This window comes from Salmo trutta, chromosome 40, assembly GCF_901001165.1.
Source record: "Salmo trutta chromosome 40, fSalTru1.1, whole genome shotgun sequence".
In the NCBI taxonomy this organism is placed as follows: Eukaryota; Metazoa; Chordata; class Actinopteri; order Salmoniformes; family Salmonidae; genus Salmo; species Salmo trutta.
This window is the reverse complement of record NC_042996.1, coordinates 22,552,637-22,573,804: the sequence shown is the minus strand read 5'-3', so window position 1 is coordinate 22,573,804 and position 21,168 is coordinate 22,552,637. Positions and strand designations below refer to the sequence as shown.

Below are 21,168 nucleotides of genomic sequence, written 5' to 3'. Positions count from 1 at the left end.
AGAGAAAGAGAGAGACTAGTTGTACAGTACAGGTACATCTGAACATGACTGGGCCTGTTATATAAACCCATCCTAATGCATGGGGTATTAGATCGACATTAGAGAGGGAACAGGTAACTGCTGAAGGGGAAAGGCTGGGTGCCAGAACTAATTACCCAAAACCCCCTGGGACAACAACGGAAACCAATTCCCTCGCCTCTGTAATCCCCCCACACCCCCTCTCTAATCCTCCTCCCCTTCCCTCCCCAGTACCACCTCTCCCCCTCACCCCACCATGCCCGCCCCATCTCTAACCACCTCCGAGCATATCACTGTCAGACTCAAGGTCGACCATCAAAGTCTACCCATTCTCCCTATTGTTTCATCCACACGTTTGGACATAGAGAGTTACAAATTGTAACAAACATAATGCAATCGATTTCATGGCATGTACGTGAAATGTACATCAAAACAGGAACGTGGAATGAGTGCAATATCAAAGGTATGAAGGGAAAAGAACAACTCCTACCTCTTCTTTTTCTTCCTCTCTTTCTTCTTGAGTTTCTCCAGATCTTTCTTGGCCATTTCGATGATGTCAGAGGCCTCTCTCTCCGGGGCGAGTTGGGCTGGGGAGAAGGAGCCCCCACCCCCGTACAGGGAGGAACGTGTGTTGGCACGGGACAGGGTTTTACGGAGGTTCTCATTCACCGCCTCACTCTCCAGGAGCTTGGCTCTGCAGACACAAAACCAACGGTCAGAACACTGTTGTGGGTCTCCAAACACCAAAACCAAATGTCACAATACTCAATGCCTTCCTTTCTACAGACACATCATACTGTACATGTAAGAGACATGTCATGCATCATACCTGAGCTCCTCGATTTCTTCGATGTAGTTCTGGATCATATTTCCAATTTCCTCATTCCCCTCACCTGAAAGATATTTGAACATGAGGGCATTTTCAGCACTTTTTCCATAGACTTAAATGGAGCACTTCCTATCCCACTAGCCTGGATTTTGAATCATCTTGGAGCAGTGTGAATAAGGCCCATTATTCCTGTCCCAGTACGTACCCACTTTGGCCAGGACCTGGTTGGCCTGGTCACTGAGGTACTGTGTGAGTCTGGCCCTCTGAGCGTCAATGGTCTCCTGCATGGCCTTGACCCTGATCCTCAGGTTACTGTTCTCTGTCTGTAGCATGCTGTTCTCATGGACCATGTCGTTGATGCTCTCCATGCCGTCCTCCCCCACCATACGTTTGCCCTGAGACCAGAGAGAGACCAGAGGACTATGGTTATTATAGTAGATCACTATAGTAGATCAGTTAGGCCAATGCAACTATACATTGTTATACCTCCCCTACCATATGCTTGCCCTGCTCAGACCAGAGGGACCAGAGAGATGAGCGTAGGTCATAGAGAAATGCAGACTGATATCCACACTGAATATCCCTCGGTTTCACTATTGTTTAGTTGGATTCCAGGCTACCAGAAATACAGCCTCAATGGACACGTGCAGCTGCTAGTACGTTTTAAGTTATATGGATCCGTATAATGGTACAGTTTACCATATGACTTGGAAAACAGGGCCTTTATAATGATATCTAAAATAGCAACAAACAAACAAAAATCTCCCTCTCTCTCTCTTTCACCCTCCATCCCTCTTTCCTTCTCTTACCGTCTTGTACTCCATCAGTTCCATCTGTAGCCTGGCAATATCAGTCCTGAGAGCTGATATCTGCTGGGAGGCTTTGTCCTGGTTCACCATCACCTTGTTCTTAATGTTCCTGGCCCTGTTAGCGTAGTTCAGACAGCTCAGTGTCTCCATGAAGTCCCGGTCAGATGGGCTGATACACGCGATCATCACCGTTTGACTGGGGATAGAGATAGAAGATGGACGGAATAGCGACACAGACCGTAGACAGACACACAGGAAAAATAAGACTACATTAGGAACTGAATAACTATACCGGCAATGCATTGATATCAATGTAAATCACTTAGTGATTCACTTGGAAAAGCCGTACAGAATTAATGATTCTAATTTAGTCAAAAATCGAGAATTTTTCATATAGATGGTAATTAATTCACTCACTAGCATAAATAAATTCCGGTTTTAATGGATCACTTTCAAAACATTGATATTCCAGTCAGCAGACCTTCGTTGGACAGATAATTCATTCATCCACAGAATAAAGCTTCAAGGAGAGGTTCTAGTATTAAACCTCTATATCCACATCTTCCAACACTATTACATACGGTATCTTTGTGTGGTTTATGAGGACATACAGACCTGTTTCCTCCCAGAGAGTCCTGCAGTAGCCGGGTGAGTTTCGAGTCCCTGTAAGGCACGTGGGTGGACCTCTTACTCCTGTCCCCCAGAGCACTGATCACGTTACCCAGCGCAAGCTGCAGCGAGAGAGGAAAAAACAGACCGAGGAGACATGAAGATGAGATGAGGTCCTTAAAAAATGAGGCTTAAACATCTGCATTCTATCAAAATAAAGCATCAAATCCTTCCTTTAATGTGATGTTTAAATTCAGTTGTCAATCAAAGAGATGGCGGCAGACAGTGTTGGTAGAAAGTCTGCAATATCTTTCTCAACCACCAGGAGGCTCCTTTTCCCATAGTTTCCAATGCTCTAGACAACAGGTGTATCATTGAAACAGTTCATGTCAGTCGTCCAAGAAGAGGACATGGCATCATCACTGTCCTGACTCTCTAAAACCTCCTAGTGCTGAGTAATCTATGACCTTTACAGGCACTGTTATAGCATTGCGAATGGTTAGGGTGAATTCCATTTCAAGTCAGTCAACTTGTAATAAATTGACCCAAACCAGGCACTGTGTGTACATCTCACTAACTATAGCATGCGTTATTTCACAGTGAGAGTCTCACCAGTCCACAGTTGATGGAGATGCCTTCCTTGGCTCTATCCCCAGTAGCTCCTGTCCTCTTTAGTCTCTCTGACCCGGCCAGGTCCACAAAGTGAAACTTAGCCGTCAGCGTCTCAAACTCAGCGTTGATCTCAGAGGAACCGTTGGCCAGACGGTTGTCTGTCTCATTGGACTCCTGAAGGAGGAGATGGGCATTGTGTATAAAACAAATAAGAGACTGTGGGGCAAATACGCATGGTGATTGTGTTTGTAATTCCATGTCTTGGACATGTGTATCGACATTTCGGCTGTTGCACTGATTCGGCCTATGAGAGACATATAACTGGTGTTTTTCGTCTTCCATTATAACTCTCAATAACAACACCAGTGGATAGGCCTGTCTGTATCTGTAACAGCCTGTATATTGTTCATGTAATCAGCGGGCAGGGAGAGGAGGGTGACATCATGCCCAGCTGGTGTGTGTGTGAATTGGGAGCAATGTGGGGAGATATGCTGTGTGGGGAGCTGTGTCGCTGGCTGGGGAGCTGTGTGGGAGGCTTGGGCAACTCTGCATTTCACAGTCATCTTGTTTATCAGCTGGGGTGTTTATTGATCTCATAAATACTAGGAAATGACATGCTATTAAAGTGTATTTTCACAATTGGCAAGAAACGAGTGGTTGTTTGTTACAACCCCCCAAATAAAATGGTAATGATTATGCAGCCTAATAACCTTATAGTCATGTAATTTCTAAAGAATGACAGGGAAAACAGCTAAGTGAAAATAGTACAGCCAGTGAAATAGACTGTTAAAAGTGTATCCTATCCTAGGCTTGGCTCTAGAGAGCTCCAACCCACTGGTGTGATGCCACGTACACTGTCGTCCGGAGCGCAGACTCTGACTTGGCACAGGTGGATGGTGAAGATGGCATGGGAGCGTGAGCTCTGGACATTCATCTGGGTGCTGGCCGTGGTACGGGACAGAGCACCCAGCTTCAGACACTGCATCATCTGTACAGGGAGGGGGAGGGAGGGAGGAGGGGAGAGTTTAGAGTACACTGTATTCAAGAGAGAAATTCCGTTTGAATTTTCACATACACAGACAGATTTGGGCTTACAGCAATAACATATATTTAACCAATGACCGTAGGTACAGTTTGGTGTTATTCTGCTTTAGGCTGCGATTGAGACTAACCTCTGCCTCGGAGGTGACCGTGCGTGTGGTGACTCCCACAGTGTAGATGCCTCCGTTACCGTCCTCATGAATCTTGATGGTGGACTTCTGTCTCTTCCCATCCATGTCCCGCGTTGATTCAAACAGATCCAACACCTCCTCATTGTACAGCTGGGATGGGGGAAAAAAATAGATACTTTGTCAAATAAAAAACGACGAGCCAATACCCCAAAGCCAAATAACTGTGCATGAAAAACATCAGTAGCTAAGTCATTTTGGTTATGGCAAGTATACTGCTTTATTAGTTTATTTTTTAATTTGTATATCATTATTTATTTTTTTTTACTTTTTTGTCATCTCCAATTGGTAGTTACAGTCTTGTCCCATTGCTGCAACTCCCATACGGACTCGGGAGAGTTGAAGGTCGAGAGCCTGGCGTCCTCCGAAACACAACCCACCAAAAGGGCACAATGCACACAATGCACGCTTAACACGAAAGCCAGCCACACCAATGTGTTGGAGGAAACACCGTACAACTGGCGACCGAAGTCAGCGTGCATGCGCCCGGACCCGCAACAGGTGTCGCTAGAGCGTGATGGGACAAGGACATCCCAGCTGGACAAACCCTCCCCTAACCCGGACAACGCTGGGCCAATTGTGCGTCGCCTCATGGGTCTCCCGGTCGCTGCCGGCTGCAACACAGCCCGGTATCTAACTCGCCTCATGGGTCTCCCGGTCGCGGCCGGCTGCGACACAGCCCGGTATCTAACTCGCCTCATGGGTCTCCCGGTCACGGCCGGCTACGATACAGCCCGGTATCTAACTCGCCTCATGGGTCTCCTGGTCGCGGCCGGCTGCGATACAGCCCGGTATCTAACTCGCCTCATGGGTCTCCCGGTCGCTGCCGGCTGCGATACAGCCCGGTATCTAACTCGCCTCATGGGTCTCCCGGTCGCGGCCGGCTGCGACACAGCCCGGTATCTAACTCGCCTCATGGGTCTCCCGGTCACGGCCGGCTACGATACAGCCCGGTATCTAACTCGCCTCATGGGTCTCCCGGTCGCGGCCGGCTGCGATACAGCCCGGTATCTAACTCGCCTCATGGGTCTCCCGGTCACGGCCGGCTGCGATACAGCCCGGTATCTAACTCGCCTCATGGGTCTCCCGGTCGCTGCCGGCTGCGATACAGCCCGGTATCTAACTCGCCTCATGGGTCTCCCGGTCACGGCCGGCTGCGATACAGCCCGGTATCTAACTCGCCTCATGGGTCTCCCGGTCACGGCCGGCTGCGATACAGCCCGGTATCTAACTCGGGAGGCCACTGCTTTATTAGTTGTTAGAGACATGCATCAGCAAGCGATATCAGAGTTGAGTGAGACATGTAATTCCCTAGTAATTACTCTATGGTGATAAATCATCTGCCTGTAGAGTTAAGTTAGCTGAACACATCCCATGAGCAATACTTCCCTCTGCTCCACGCTGCTACACACAGGTGCAGCAACCCCTAGCCAGAACCCTTTCCCCTAATACCTCTCTTGTGTTAGCAGCTCTGAGGGAAGGGAACAGGATAGATTTAAGTAAGGAATAATGCCTTCCAGGGCCAATGAAACCTACATCTCCTAGCTTCCTCATGTTGCAGAGCTAATGTGAGACTACAGAGAGAGATTGTATTTCTGGTTCAAAAGTGTAACCAGTCGGGATTGAATACGGGTCTCCCGCTCACCAACCCAACATCTTAACCAAATCACCTCAGCTACAAAAGCACATACGTTTCATCACACATACCTCCAGGAACTGTGCGTTGATCTTGAACTCGGGTACAGGCTTGCCTTGCTCTGTGGCGGCCTGCCGTCGTTCCTCAATGCCCCTGAAGAGGTGCCTGACTGCCCGGGGAATGATTCCCAACTCCTCCTCACAGATGTTCACGTCAAACCCTGTACCCATGGTGTAGGTCTTCCCCGAACCAGTCTGGGGGAGAGGGAGAAGAAGGGGGAGGACATGATAGGATCAATAACAAATGATATTGTTTCATTTATTTACTCACTCATCTGACTTCAAACTTATTCAGACAGTCAGTGGGCCTATGGTGCTGTCTCATGAATGCAGCAAGTCATAAAGCGGGATCAGTTGAGCTTTTCTTACTCAAATTAAAAAACAGTACAAAACGTCAGTGTTCAGAATAGAAGAAAAACAAGCCCTGCCAAAATGATTCTCCTGGACTAAAGCCTGCTCCTAATTCACAGTGCACAAACATTGGGGTTGGGGGCTTGGTTGTCATGGTGACTACCAACGGAATGCGACGCTAATTCACACGTCACCTGAAAGATACTCTGACAGTGGTGTGTGTGAATGTGTGTGTGTGTGTGTGCCCGTGCATTTTTGTGTGCATTTGTGTAGATGTCATGTGTGTGTGTGTGTGTGTGTGTGTGTGCATGCATGCGTACATATAAATAGTTGTGTGTGAGTGTGCATGTGTATATGGGTCCGTGCGCGACCCGCTGTGCCCCCTGAATGAGAGTCTGACAGGGAGACAATGGGGCTGAGAAGAATGTAGCGGGTAGAGGAAAATGGACGGAGAGATTAAGAGGAGGAGGAGAGGAGTGAAAGGAAAGTTTGGCAGAGCTCCACTATAGAGCTTCAGTTCAGAGGAAGAAGTTGTGACAGAGGGATTCGCTAAAAGTACAAGAGAGAGAGACAGAGAGACAGAGAGAGAGTGAGAGAGAGAGCGAGAGAGAGAGAAGGATAGAGAGCGAGAGAGAGAGAGAGACAGAGATAAAGTGAAGGAGTTTGAGAGAGTGAGAGAGTGAGACAGACAGGCAGAGAGAGAGCAGGGAGAACGAGAGAGAGAGATAGTGAAAGAGAGCCTGATAGATAGATAGATAGATAGATAGATAGATAGATATGAACATGTACTATAGAAAGTCAGTCACATGTGCTAATCTATCAAGCCAATAAAAACCCTGAGGTTGGTCCTGTTAGAACATGCCTGCCTTTGCTGAGTTGACTGTTTTCATGGCCTGTTTGCTTCTCTCTTCATATGAAATGAGATCTATTGAAGACTTGGAGCCTAACTGAGAACAGTTTCTAGCAGTGCTGTATCACTCACTGAGACACAGTTAGTTGTAAGGTTTGATAAATTACTTTTTCACAGTCAATGTGAGTTTAGCAGAGTTACAGTATACCCCTCACTGAGTCACTGATAGGGGTTTGATAAATGACTTTGTGTGAGTTTGGTATTGGAAACAAGGTGTGATAACATGTTCTGCTTGCTTACAGCAACAACACTGTTTTTGAATTCATCCGGCAAGGGACCAGAGACCACAGGGCACGTGGTGGATTCCTGTGTGTGGCAGAGCCAAGCCATTTCCTTGGGTGTGGCCAGCATTGTACCGCATTGAGTCTGTAGGCAAATATGGTGTGTGTATGTGTGTGTTTTTTATGCATTTGCACGTGTGTATATGTATGCATTTGTGCTCTGTGTGTGTGCATGTGTGTGTGTGTCATGCAAATATCTGACCTGTCCATAGGCGAAGATGGTAGCGTTGTATCCCTCGAAGCATCCCTCGATGAGTTTCTCAGTGCAGTGTGTGTAGATGGTCTCCTGCTGGGAGTCCATGTCAAACACGTAGTCATACGTGAACGCCTTGTCTTTACCCAGCATCACCTGGGGCTCAGCGGGCATACAGAACGTACAGATGTGACATCCCTCGATCTTCTCCCTCGCCAGCTGAGGACGAATCCTGAGAGAGGGCGAGAGAGATGTTGGGTTAGGGTTTGTAACTGTATAAAACATTTAACCTGAACAGACATACGAGAGAGAGAGAGAGAGAGAGAGAGGAGAGAGAGAGAGAGAGAGAGAGAGAGAGAGAGAGAGAGAGAGAGAGAGAGAGAGAGAGAGAGAGAGAGAGAGAGAGATGAGAGAGAGAGAGAGAGAGAGAGCGAGCTTATCACAGAGATGCTTTGTGTGCTTGGTTTCCTTCGATGTCTTCTTAATTGCTGAGGGTTAAATTTAAGGCACAGAAAACATTATCTCATAACAGTTAGTCACTGCATAACATTCCACCCTTCCATAGATGTGTCTAATATGTTGATATCTTCACTTGTGGCATGTCATCAGAAGAGGCATTGAAACGTTATCCAATATCGTAATGTCACTAAACCTGATGCAAGTACTTATTCTGATGTGTTGACATATTGACTTGTGGTATGCAGGGATGTGGCATGCAGCAGGTATAGAGTCCTTAGCTCCTTGACAAAACCTCAAGGGCAAAGCTTTGGTAAACAGAGTTTGAATGTAGAAAGTTTGATAAGCAGAGTTTGAATGTAGAAAGTTTGATAAGCAGTTTGAATGTAGAAAGTTTGATAAGCTGAGTTTGAATGTAGAAAGTTTGATAAGCTGAGTTTGAATGTAGAAAGTTTGATAAGCTGAGTTTGAAAGTTGCATGTCGAGTATGATTCAGGGCTATGGTTGACTTTTAGACATTAAGTTAACCACCTAACCCTGTTTTTCCCGATATGTAACGTTTGAGTGCTTTATTGCTTCTATAAAACGGTTGCTGTACTCAGTAATCTGTTTTTCTAGGGGCCTGTTGAATCCCCTGGTAATACCAAAATCAAATCAAATCAAATCAAATCAAATCAAATTTATTTATATAGCCCTTCGTACATCAGCTGAAATCTCAAAGTGCTGTACAGAAACCCAGCCTAAAACCCCAAACAGCAAGCAATGCATGTGAAAGAAGCACGGTGGCTGGGAAAAACTCCCTAGGAAAAACTCCTGAGAAAGGCCAAAAACCTAGGAAGAAACCTAGAGAGGAACCAGGCTATGAGGGGTGGCCAGTCCTCTTCTGGCTGTGCCGGGTGGATATTATAACAGAACATAGTCAAGATGTTAAAATGTTCGTAAATGACCAGCATGGTCAAATAATAATAATCATAGTAATTGTCGAGGGTGCAACAAGCACGTCCGGTGAACAGGTCAGGGTTCCGTAGCCGCAGGCAGAACAGTTGAAACTGGAGCAGCAGCATGGCCAGGTGGACTGGGGACAGCAAGGAGTCATCATGCCAGGTAGTCCTAGGGCTCAGGTCCTCCGAGAGAAAGAAAGAAAGAAAGAAAGAGAGAATTAGAGAGAGCATATTTACATTCACACAGGACACCGGATAAGACAAGAGAATACTCCAGATGTAACAGACTGACCCTAGCCCCCCGACACATAAACTACTGCAGCATAAATACTGGAGGCTGAGACAGGAGGGATCAGAAGACACTGTGGCCCCATCCGATGATACCCCCGGACAGGGCCAAACAGGCAGGATATAACCCCACCCACTTTGCCAAAGCACAGCCCCCCACACCACTAGAGGGATATCTACAACCACCAACTTACCGTCCGAAGACAAGGCCGAGTATAGCCCACAAAGATGTCCGCCACGGCACAACCCAAGGGGGGGCGCCAACCCAGACAGGAAGACCACGTCAGTGGCTCAACCTACTCAAGTGACGCACCCCTCCCATGGACGGCATGGAAGAACACCAGTAAGTCAGTGACTCAGCCCCTGTAAAAGGGTTAGAGGCAGAGAATCCCAGTGGGAAGAGGGGAACCGACAAGGCAGAGACAGCAAGGGCGGTTCGTTGCTCCAGCCTTTCCGTTCACCTTCACACTCCTGGGCCAGACTACACTTAATCATAGGACCTACTGAAGAGATAAGTCTTCAGTAAAGACTTAAAGGTTGAGACTGAGTCTGCGTCTCTCACATGGGTAGGCAGACCATTCCATAAAAATGGAGCTCTATAGGAGAAAGCCCTACCTCCAGCCGTTTGCTTAGAAATTCTAGGGACAATTAGGAGGCCTGCGTCTTGTGACCGTAGCGTACGTGTAGGTATGTACGGCAGGACCAAATCGGAAAGATAGGTAGGAGCAAGCCCATGTAATGCTTTGTAGGTTAGCAGTAAAACCTTGAAATCAGCCCTTGCCTTAACAGGAAGCCAGTGTAGGGAAGCTAGCACTGGAGTAATATGATCAAATTTTTTGGTTCTAGTCAGGATTCTAGCAGCCGTATTTAGCACTAACTGAAGTTTGTTTAGTGCTTTATCCGGGTAGCCGGAAAGTAGAGCATTGCAGTAGTCGAGCCTAGAAGTAACAAAAGCATGGATTAATTTTTCTGCGTCATTTTTGGACAGAAAGTTTCTGATTTTTGCAATGTTACGTAGATGGAAAAAAGCTGTCCTTGAAGCAGTCTTGATATGTTCTTCAAAAGAGAGATCAGGGTCCAGAGTAACGCCGAGGTCCTTCACAGTTTTATTTGAGACGACTGTACAACCATCCAGATTAATTGTCAGATTCAACAGAAGATCTCTTTGTTTCTTGGGACCTAGGACAAGCATCTCTGTTTTGTCCGAGTTTAAAAGTAGAAAATTTGCAGCCATCCACTTCCTTATGTCTGAAACACAGGCTTCTAGCGAGAGCAATTTTGGGGCTTCACCATGTTTCATTGAAATGTACAGCTGTGTGTCGTCCGCATAGCAGTGAAATTTAACATTATGTTTTCGAATGACATCCCCAAGAGGTAAAATATATAGTGAAAACAATAGTGGTCCTAGAACGGAACCTTGAGGAACACCGAAATTTACAATTGATTTGTCAGAGGACGAACCATTCACAGAGACAAACTGATATCTTTCCGACAGATAAGATCTAAACCAGGCCAGAACTTGTCCATGTAGACCAATTTGGGTTTCCAATCTCTCCAAAAGAATGTGGTGATCGATGGTATCAAAAGCGGCACTAAGATCTAGGAGCATGAGGACAGATGCAGAGCCTCGGTCTGACGTCATTAAAAGGTCATTTACCACCTTCACAAGTGCAGTCTCAGTGCTATGATGGGGTCTAAAACCAGACTGAAGCGTTTCGTATACATTGTTTGTCTTCAGGAAGGCAGTGAGTTGCTGCGCAACAACTTTTTCTAAAATTTTTGAGAGGAATGGAAGATTCGATATAGGCCGATAGTTTTTTATAATTTCTGGGTCAAGATTCGGCTTTTTCAAGAGAGGCTTTATTACTGCCACTTTTAGTGAGCTTGGTACACATCCGGTGGATAGAGAGCCGTTTATTATGTTCAACATAGGAGGGCCAAGCACAGGAAGCAGCTCTTTCAGTAGTTTAGTTGGAATAGGGTCCAGTATGCAGCTTGAGGGTTTGGAGGCCATGATTATTTTCATCATTGTGTCAAGAGATATAGTACTAAAACACTTTAGTATCTCCCTTGAGCCAAGGTCCTGGCAGAGTTGTGCAGACTCTGGACAATGAAGCCCTGGAGGAATACCCAGATTTAAAGAGGAGTCCGTAATTTGCTTTCTAATGATCATGATCTTTTCCTCAAAAAAGTTCATAAATTTATTACTGCTGAAGTGAAAGCCATCCTCCATTTGCGAATGCTGCTTTTTAGTTAGCTTTGCGACAGTGTCAAAAAGAAATTTCGGATTGTTCTTATTTTCCTCAATTAAGTTGGAAAAATAGGATGATCGTGCAGCAGTGAGGGCTCTTCGATACTGCACGGTACTGTCTTTCCAAGCTAGTCGGAAGACTTCCAGTTTAGTGTGGCGCCATTTCCGTTCCAATTTTCTGGAAGCTTGCTTCAGAGCTCGTGTATTTTCTGTATACCAGGGAGCTAGTTTCTTATGACAGATGTTTTTAATTTTTAGGGGTGCAACTGCATCTAGGGTATTGCGCAAGGTTGAATTGAGTTCCTCGGTTAGGTGGTTAACTGATTCTTGTCCTCTGACGTCCTTGGGTAGGCAGAGGGAGTCTGGAAGGGCATCAAGGAATCTTTGGGTTGTCTGAGAATTTATAGCACGACTTTTAATCTTCCTTGGTTGGGGTCTGAGCAGATTATTTGTTGCAATTGTAAACGCAATAAAATGGTGGTCCGATAATCCAGGATTATGAGGAAAAACATTAAGATCCACAACATTTATTCCATGGGACAAAACTAGGTCCAGAGTATGACTGTGGCAGTGAGTAGGTCCAGAAACATGTTGGACAAAACCCACTGAGTCGATGATGGCTCCGAAAGCCTTTTGGAGTGGGTCTGTGGACTTTTCCATGTGAATGTTAAAGTCACCAAAAATTAGAATATTATCTGCTATGACTACAAGATCCGATAGGAATTCAGGGAACTCAGTAAGGAACACTGCATATGGCCCAGGAGGCCTGTAAACAGTAGCTATAAAAAGTGATTGAGTAGGCTGCATAGATTTCATGACTAGAAGCTCAAAAGACGAAAACGTCATTGTTTTTTTTTGTAAATTGAAATTTGCTATCGTAAATGTTAGCAACACCTCCGCCTTTGCCGGATGCACGGGGGGTTTGGTCACTAGTGTAACCAGGGGGTGAGGCCTCATTTAACACAGTAAATTCATCAGGCTTAAGCCATGTTTCAGTCAGGCCAATCACATCAAGATTATGATCAGTGATTAGTTCATTGACTATAACTGCCTTGGAAGTGAGGGATCTAACATTAAGTAACCCAATTTTGAGATGTGAAGTATCACAATCTCTTTCAATAATGGCAGGAATGGAGGAGGTCTTTATACTAGTAAGATTACTGAAGCGAACACCGCCATTTTTAATTTTGCCCAACCAAGATCGAGGCACAGACACGGTCTCAATGGGGAAAGCTGAGCTGACTACGCTGACTGTGCTAATGGCAGACTCCACTAAGCTGGCAGGCTGGCTAACAGCCTGCTGCCTGGCCTGCACCCTATTTCATTGTGGAGCTAGAGGAGTTAGAGCCCTGTCTATGTTCGTAGATAAGATGAGAGCACCCCTCCAGCTAGGATGGAGTCCGTCACTCCTCAGCAGGCCAGGCTTGGTCCTGTTTGTGGGTGAATCCCAGAAAGAGGGCCAGTTATCTACAAATTCTATCTTTTGGGAGGGGCAGAAAACAGTTTTCATCCAGCGATTGAGTTGTGAGACTCTGCTGTAGAGCTCATCACTCCCCCTAACTGGGAGGGGGCCAGAGACAATTACTCGATGCCGACACATCTTTCTAGCTGATTTACACGCTGAAGCTATATTGCGCTTGGTGACCTCTGACTGTTTCATCCTAACATCGTTGGTGCCGACGTGGATAACAATATCTCTATACTCTCTACACTCGCCAGTTTTAGCTTTAGCCAGCACCGTCTTTAGATTAGCCTTAACGTCGGTAGCCCTGCCCCCTGGTAAACAGTGTATGATCGCTGGATGATTAGTTTTAAGTCTAATACTGCGGGTAATGGAGTCGCCAATGACTAGGGTTTTCAATTTGTCAGAGCTAATGGTGGGAGCCGTCGGCGTCTCAGACCCCACAGCGGGAGGAGCAGAGACCAGAGAAGTCTCGGCCTCCGACTCCGACTCGCTTAACGGGGAGAACCGGTTGAAAGTTTCTGTCGGCTGAATAAGCGACACCGGTTGAGCATTCCTACAGCGTTTCCCTCCAGAAGCCATGAGAAAGATGTCCGGCTGCGGGGACCGTGCGAGGGGGTTTATACTAACGTTACTATCTGTACTTGCTGGTGGCACAGACGCTGTTTCATCCTTTCCTACACTGAAATGACCCTTGCCTAACGATTGCGTCTGAAGCTGGGCTTGCAGCACAGCTATCCTTGCCGTAAGGCGATCGTTCTCCTGTATATTATGAGTACAACGACTGCAATTAGAAGGCATCATGTTAATGTTACTTAGCTTCGGCTGTTTGAAGTCCTGACGAACCATGTCCAGATAAAACCTCCGGGGTAGGAAAGTTGAAAAAAAAAGTTGAGTGAGGGAAAAAGTAAAAATATACGGTAATGAAAAAGTAAAAACCGTCAGGTAGCAAAGTAAAAACGCACAACAGCGTAAACAAGTCTGCAAGTTGTGACCGGAAGCAGGAAACAGGATACTGTATACCATGGGGTATACAGTATCTGGGGACTGGAGCATGTGTGCATACCTGCGTGTTTGTATGTGTGCCTGTGTGCGTGCATACCTGCACGAGTCTGTATGCGTGCGTGCGTGCGTATGTGTCTGTGTGTGTGAGATTCTCCTCACGCTGCCAGCACACTCCACCACTCTGCCCCTATACAGAGCCCTCAGTGTTCGAGCCTGGGCTCAGAGAGGAGTGGAAGCTGTGGAGCTACACTAGGTAAACAGTCACACCCTGCCTTGCAATTCCCCCATACACGCTGCCCCTGCGCCTGTCATATTTCATATGTCTAGCTCATCACAGAACTCACTGGAGAAATATCACAGGATTTCAACTAAATTCAAATGGGAAATATTCCGAAGACTTGATGGAAGACTACTGTAAGTAAATGTACTACTTGTGTTAGGCGGCCTGTAATTGTCTTTATAAGGGCAGCATTGTGATTGGAGTCAGGATACAGTACACACTTCCACACACACACACACACACACACACACACACACACACACACACACACACACACACACACACAGTTACGCTACTGTGTTATTGTGCCCCAGTGACATCAGATCCCAGCTATTTAGCATCCTCTCTCTGGGATTATACAGTGAATGAGAAGAGGGGACAAAGCGAGGGAGGGATAGATGAGAGGAGAGGAGGAAGAGAAGAGGGGGAGATGAGGCTGCATTACCTGTAATGTTACACCTCTAGTACATCATCTGGGTCATAACTTCCTTCTGTATTTGCTACAGAGTATTTCAGCATTTCAATATTGCTGCTGCCTCAACAGGTAGGCTAGTTGTTGACTAGTCCATTACTGATCTCTTTGTTCATGTTCCTGCAGAACACCCCTCTGACAGACCTCTGTTTGACACATTTTAGAGGTTTGGGGGGTTAGGGGGAATCCATAGTAATCCCTTTGGCCCACTTCCTAAAACAGGACAGAACCATCACTGTTATCCACCATAACAAAGATAATACACATCACTGCTTACCACTCGTTAAGTAACAGTAATGCTACGGAAATACTACAAGTGAGAATGCTGGGCTGGCTTCCAGCCAAATATGAGATGAAAGATAGTATATAATACACAACACTGGTCATGAGATTACATTCAACAGCGTTTCATTTGGTGTCAAATGTCCCTACATGAGGAAAGAGTTCAGTGCAGTTTAAATCACATCATTGGTCTGATTGATTGTGATGAGAGCATCCCAGCCAAGGTGGTGACGTAAGACAACCAGTCAAACACTCCTCCTTGTGTGTGAATGTCTAGGACTCCAGCCTTGTCTGTGACATCCACCAGTGTCTCCAATACACAAACAGACTGTTTAAACAAACATCTGATCTGAAATGTCTTTCTGGTGTTGAAAAAGCAGCTTTGAAGTGGCAGTGGTCAGTTGAGTTTCATGTTTTTATTCAGGGGGAATCTGTCGACAATCTTGAGCTGGTCAAATATCCTGGGAGACTCTCAATTGCATTTCCATGTTTCCTTGCTTCCTCTTTCTTTGCCTCCTCAAAACCTGTTTTGAGAAGGAGGCGAGGAGAGAGGACATGAGGAATCAAGGAAATGAAAGTGAGATTCTCCCCGTCTGTACATTAGGGCATTCTCTCTGTGAAGGCTCTATAAGGTCATCAACAGTGGACGAGTGCCTCTGTTATTTTGAGGCCTATAAAATATATAATGAGAAGTCTATGAGTGTTGAGCACACTTCACATTGCAGTGAGTGAGCTTGTGTACATTACATTTGTCCTCTAGCTGGGATAGTTGACCGACAGGTTTCAGGCTATGAGTCAAATGAAAACACTGGATCCTTCAGGGTGAATAAGGGTTGACCTATACAGTAACTTCCCCATACCATCATGTAGACTTTTAAAGCACTAATCCACCCTTGAGACTACAGCAATGATTTTCAATACTGGTCCTGGGGGCCCAGACTGGTGAGCATTTTTGTTCTAGCCCAGCTCTGACAAAACTAATCAAGGCAATCAGTGATTAGGCGATTAGTTGAACCAGATGTGTGTTAGTGCTGGGCTGAACCAAAAATGTACACACCCTTTGAGTCCAACTCCATCCCCATGACCAGCATAGAACAACACTACACTATAGTGCCACAAACCATTGAGTCTTGTTTTCTCCCAGAGTAATCTAACTCTCCAGTTCCTGTACCTCTATAGGGGCCCCAAAGCCTTTGCCTAACACAGTACAGGGGGACTGACTGACTGAGCAGTGAGCACCTAGCTCTCTGTGATAGCGGCTGTACATTTATCCAGTCAACCCCCGGTCAGGTTAAGCCTGCTTCATGGAATATAAAATAGCTATTGTTTAATAATCCGGTTCAGAAGACGTGGGCTAGGCCGCTTCTGTGAGATGATAGGCTGACACACATATGGACTGACACACACACACACACACATGCAAGCAAACACACATGCGTACGGACACAAACACCGCAGAGCTCCTGACAGAGACTCTCACCATGTGACATGTCCAGTTAGCTTCACGCTGGCAGCCTCATTACATCGATTACAGTGACAGCCAGAGGAGCACCATGCACTAACCCCTCTCAGAACAAAATGGACTGCGCCAGGCTAGCTCACTATAGCTCTAACCCATTCAGAAGCAGCTGTCCTGGGCCTGAGCCAAGACTCTCCTTTCTCTCCTATGGACCCAGTCCGAACTATCTGGGGCAGCCTTGCCTGTCTGTCTCTCTTTGTCTCTTTGTCACATTCTCGCTCTGTCCTTCTCTCCCATTCTTCTCCCTCTCTCTGTCCCTTCGCTCTCTGTCTCCCTCTCCTCGCTCTCTATTCTCCCTCTCTCTCCCTCTTGTTCTCTGTCTCTCTCCTTCTCTCCCTCCCACTCTCTCTCTGTCCCCTTTCTCCACACAGCCACCACCGCCACTACACACTGACCTGGTTCAAAGGGCTGAAAGACGCAGGGCCAGGCAGTAGCACAGTCACATTTCCAGCCAGCATAATCTCCTACTAAACAAACGCACTTCAAACAGAAGGGCTCTTGTAAAATTAGAAATGTACTGCAGGGCCGAGGCCAGGGTGCACTGACTGCACCAGGGAAGGCTGGTAACCGTCCTAACCAGTGTACTCTGCTACGGATATGTTTGAGTCTATACAGTATGTGTGTAGATCTCCATGAATAGCAATAGCTATGCTGGTAAAAAAAAAGGTGATTCAGCCACAGCATCATCATGCTGACTCACTGCAGATCAGGGCTTGACCTCAACCCCTGCCTCTGCCTCAGCCAACCACAATGGTCCCCTGAGAGACCATCACGCATCATTTCCCTGCTGCAAACCACAACAGTAACATCAGACCATTGTAAAATCTAATCTCGGCCCTAATCTAATTCTAGAGCTACAATGAGTCCTGAGAAGCATCTGGACCCACAGAATAGGGGAAAACAACAGGCACGATACACAACTAGATTACAGGAAACAATCAATCATTCAATTATTCACCACTTCTTCGCATTAATTTGTGAAGAAAACAGAAAGAGGGAGCATTGCTGCCCTGTGCCCACACATTACAAAGAGAGGAGAATGGAGTCAGGCGGCTGGCTTTTTAACTCCTCCCATATCAGAGGTTAACTTGTGGCTAAGTACCTGAGGAATTCATGCACTAGGAACAGGGTTTTTAAAGGCCCGATGCAGCTGTTTTTATATCAATATCAAATCATTTCTGCGTAACAATTAAGTACCTTACTGTAATAGATTTCCATTAAGATGGGCAAAAATGGCTTTTTAGCAAAAATCATTATAGTTTTGCTAGGACTGTCTGGGAGTGGTCTGTGTGGGAGGGGAAAACTGAAAACCAGCTGTTATTGGCAGAAAGGTTTTGAACTCTCTTTGTTATTGGTCTATTAATCAATTTACTGCATGGTGATGTCACCATGGTAAGCCAAAACTCCCGCCCATGCAAACCTGCTGTTTAGAAGGTCGGGTGTAGATTGTATTTTCAACCAGCAACTATCAGTAAATAACAGTGATCAAATTCGTTCACAATTTTACAGTGTTAGTTTCATCAGCTTTTGTACAATATGATATACTGTAAACCATAGGGAAATGTATTTGGACTGCAATGTGCATTGGAGCAGACCCTTTACTCCCCAGGGTGTCTTTACCCTGAGACACTGATGCTGTTGAGCAGGGGTTAAGGAGGGACCATTCTACACACACATACATACATACATACATACATACATACATACATACATACAGACAGACAGACAGACAGACAGACAGACAGACAGACAGACATACATACATACATACATACATACATACATACATACATACATACATACATACATACAGTCGTGGCCAAAAGTTTTGACAATGACACAAATATAAATTTTCACAAAGTCTGCTGCCTCAGTTAGTATGATGGCAATTTGCATAAACTCCAGAATGTTATGAAGAATGATCAGATGAATTGCAATTAATTGCAAAGTCCCTCTTTGCCATGCAAATGAACTGAATCTCCAAAAAAAACATTTCCACTGCATTTCAGCCCTGCCACAAAAGGACCAGCTGACATCATGTCAGTGATGACGAGGACAAGGCTGGAGATCACTCTGTCATGCTGATTGAGTTCGAATAACAGACTGGAAGATTCAAAAAGAGGGTGGTGCTTGGAATCATTGTTCTTCCTCTGTCAACCATGGTTACCTGCAAGGAAACACGTGCCGTCATCATTGCTTTGCACAAAAAGAGCTTCACAGGCAAGGATATTGTTGCCAGTAAGATTGCACCTAAATCAACCATTTATTGGATCATCAAGAACTTCAAGGAGAGCGGTTCAATTGTTGTGAAGAAGGCTTCAGGGCACCCAAGAAAGTCCAGCAAGCGCCAGGACTGTCTCCTAAAGTTGATTCAGCTGCGGGATCGGGGCACCACCAGTACAGAGCTTGCTCAGGAATGGCAGCAGGCAGGTGTGAGTGCATCTGCACGCACAGTGAGGCGAATACTTTTGGAGGATGGCCTGGTGTCAAGAAGGGCAGCAAAGAAGCCACTTCTCTCCAGGAAAAACATCAGGGACAGACTGATATTCTGCAAAAGGTACAGGGATTGGACTGCTAAGGACTGGGGTAAAGTAATTTTCTCTGATGAATCCCCTTTCCGATTGTTTGGGGCATCTGGAAAAAAGCTTGTCCGGAGAAGACAAGGTGAGCGCTACCATCAGTCCTGTGTCATGCCAACAGTAAAGCATCCTGAGACCATTCATGTGTGGGGTTGCTTCTCAGCCAAGAGAGTGGGCTCACTCACAATTTTGCCTAAGAACACAGCCATGAATAAAGAATGGTACCAACACATCCCCGAGAGCAACTTTTCCCAACCATCCAGGAACAGTTTGGTGACGAACAATGCCTTTTCCAGCATGATGGAGCACCTTGCCATAAGGCAAAAGTGATAATTAAGTGGCTCGGGGAACAAAACATCAATATTTTGGGTCCATGGCCAGAAAACTCCCCAGACCTTAATCCCATTGAGAACTTGTGGTCAATCCTCAAGAGGCGGGTGGACAAAGTAAGTCGCTCTGGATAAGAGCGTTTGCTAAATGACTTAAATGTAAATGTAAATGACAAACAAAAACCCACAAATTCTGACAAACTCCAAGCATTGATTATGTAAGAATGGGCTGCCATCAGTCAGGATGTGGCCCAGAATTTAATTGACAGCATGCCAGGGCAGATTGCTGAGGTCTTGAAAAAGAAGGGTCAACACTGCGTCAAATTCATGTAATTGTCAATAAAAGCCTTTGACACTTATGAAATGCTTGTAATTCTACTTCAGTATTCCATAGAAACATCTAACAAAAATATCTAAAGACACTGAAGCAGCAAACTTTGTGAAAATTATTATTTGTGTCATTCTCAAAACTTTTGGCCACAACTGTACACACACACAAAAACATGCCCAGAAACACAGGCATGCAAACATACCCTTCTCTGGCCCTATATTGCACCTGAGACCTGGGAACTGTATACACTGGGCTTACAGTGATCTTCTTATACACATACACGCACACACACACCGATAACCGGTTCTGTTGTTGCGCTGCTTACAACAAGTGTCTCAATCAGTTTTGAAAGGTCCCCTTGAAAGAAGAAAGAAAAGCTTCAGCTTCGCCCTCTATTCTTCAGGAATCAATAACTACAGGAAATACTACAGCAGCCTCTCCTCTCTCTCGTAAAGCACCTTCAGTTTGACGGTTATGTTGTACGTGGTCATTATGATGATGGGGATGAAGAAATGGGCTGGGGGGGATGAAGAAATGGGCTGGGGGGGTGATGAAATGGGCTGGGGGGGAGAAATGTGCTGGGGGGGTGAAGAAATGGGCTGGGGGGGTGAAGAAATGGGCTGGGGGGTGAAGAAATGGGCTGGGGGGTAGAAGAAATGGGCTGGGGGGGATGAAGAAATGGGCTGGGGGATGAAGAAATGGGCTGGGGGGGATGAAGAAATGGGCTGGGGGGGTGAAGAAATGGGCTGGGGGGATGAAGAAATGGGCTGGGGGGGATGAAGAAATGGGCTGGGGGGGTGAAGAAATGGGCTGGGGGGGTGAAGAAATGGGCTGGGGGGGTGAAGAAATGGGCTGGGGGGGTGAAGAAATGGGCTGGGGGGGTGAAGAAATGGGCTGGGGTGGTGAAGAAATTGGCTGGGGGGGATGAAGAAATGGGCTGGGGGGATGAAGAAATGGGCTGGGGGGGTGAAGAAATGGGCTGGGGTGGTGAAGAAATTGGCTGGGGGGGATGAAGAAATGGGCTGGGGGGATGAAGAAATGGGCTGGGGGGGATGAAGAAATGGGCTGGGGGGGTGAAGAAATGGGCTGGGGGGGTGAAGAAATGGGCTGGGGGGATGAAGAAATGGGCTGGGGGGTGAAAATGGGCTGGGGGGTGAAGAAATGGGCTGGGGGGGATGAAGAAATGGGCTGGGGGGGTGAAGAAATGGGCTGGGGGGGTGAAGAAATGGGCTGGGGGAGAAAAAGGCACTTAAATGGGAATATTACTTCCACTGTCATCTGACTGACATCGTCCACTGTCGTCATATGGAGTGGATTTCATACCAAGTGCTCCTGTCCTGACACTCTAATGTTGTGTTTGTTTCAATTATGACATTGTGAAGCAAAACGCGTGTGGATAATGATGTCAACTGTCATCATTCACTGTTCAGGACATCA

The 21,168-nt window shown here is 46.2% G+C and overlaps 1 protein-coding gene across 5 annotated transcripts in view; it reads right to left on the bottom strand.

Moving 5' to 3' along the window:
• Positions 1-21,168, bottom strand: part of LOC115179966 (kinesin-like protein KIF21A) — a 45,162-nt gene that overhangs the window by 18,030 nt on the left and 5,964 nt on the right. For all 5 annotated transcript variants that reach the window (XM_029741779.1, XM_029741780.1, XM_029741781.1 and 2 more), the window contains exons 2-11: positions 7,546-7,768; positions 5,814-5,996; positions 4,050-4,199; positions 3,731-3,865; positions 2,878-3,051; positions 2,272-2,387; positions 1,657-1,852; positions 1,053-1,242; positions 848-911; positions 509-712 (exon numbers count right to left, since the gene is read on the bottom strand). In XM_029741779.1, the coding sequence (XP_029597639.1) occupies positions 509-712; positions 848-911; positions 1,053-1,242; positions 1,657-1,852; positions 2,272-2,387; positions 2,878-3,051; positions 3,731-3,865; positions 4,050-4,199; positions 5,814-5,996; positions 7,546-7,768 (1,635 nt within the window). The remainder of the gene's footprint in view (positions 1-508; positions 713-847; positions 912-1,052; positions 1,243-1,656; positions 1,853-2,271; positions 2,388-2,877; positions 3,052-3,730; positions 3,866-4,049; positions 4,200-5,813; positions 5,997-7,545; positions 7,769-21,168) is intronic.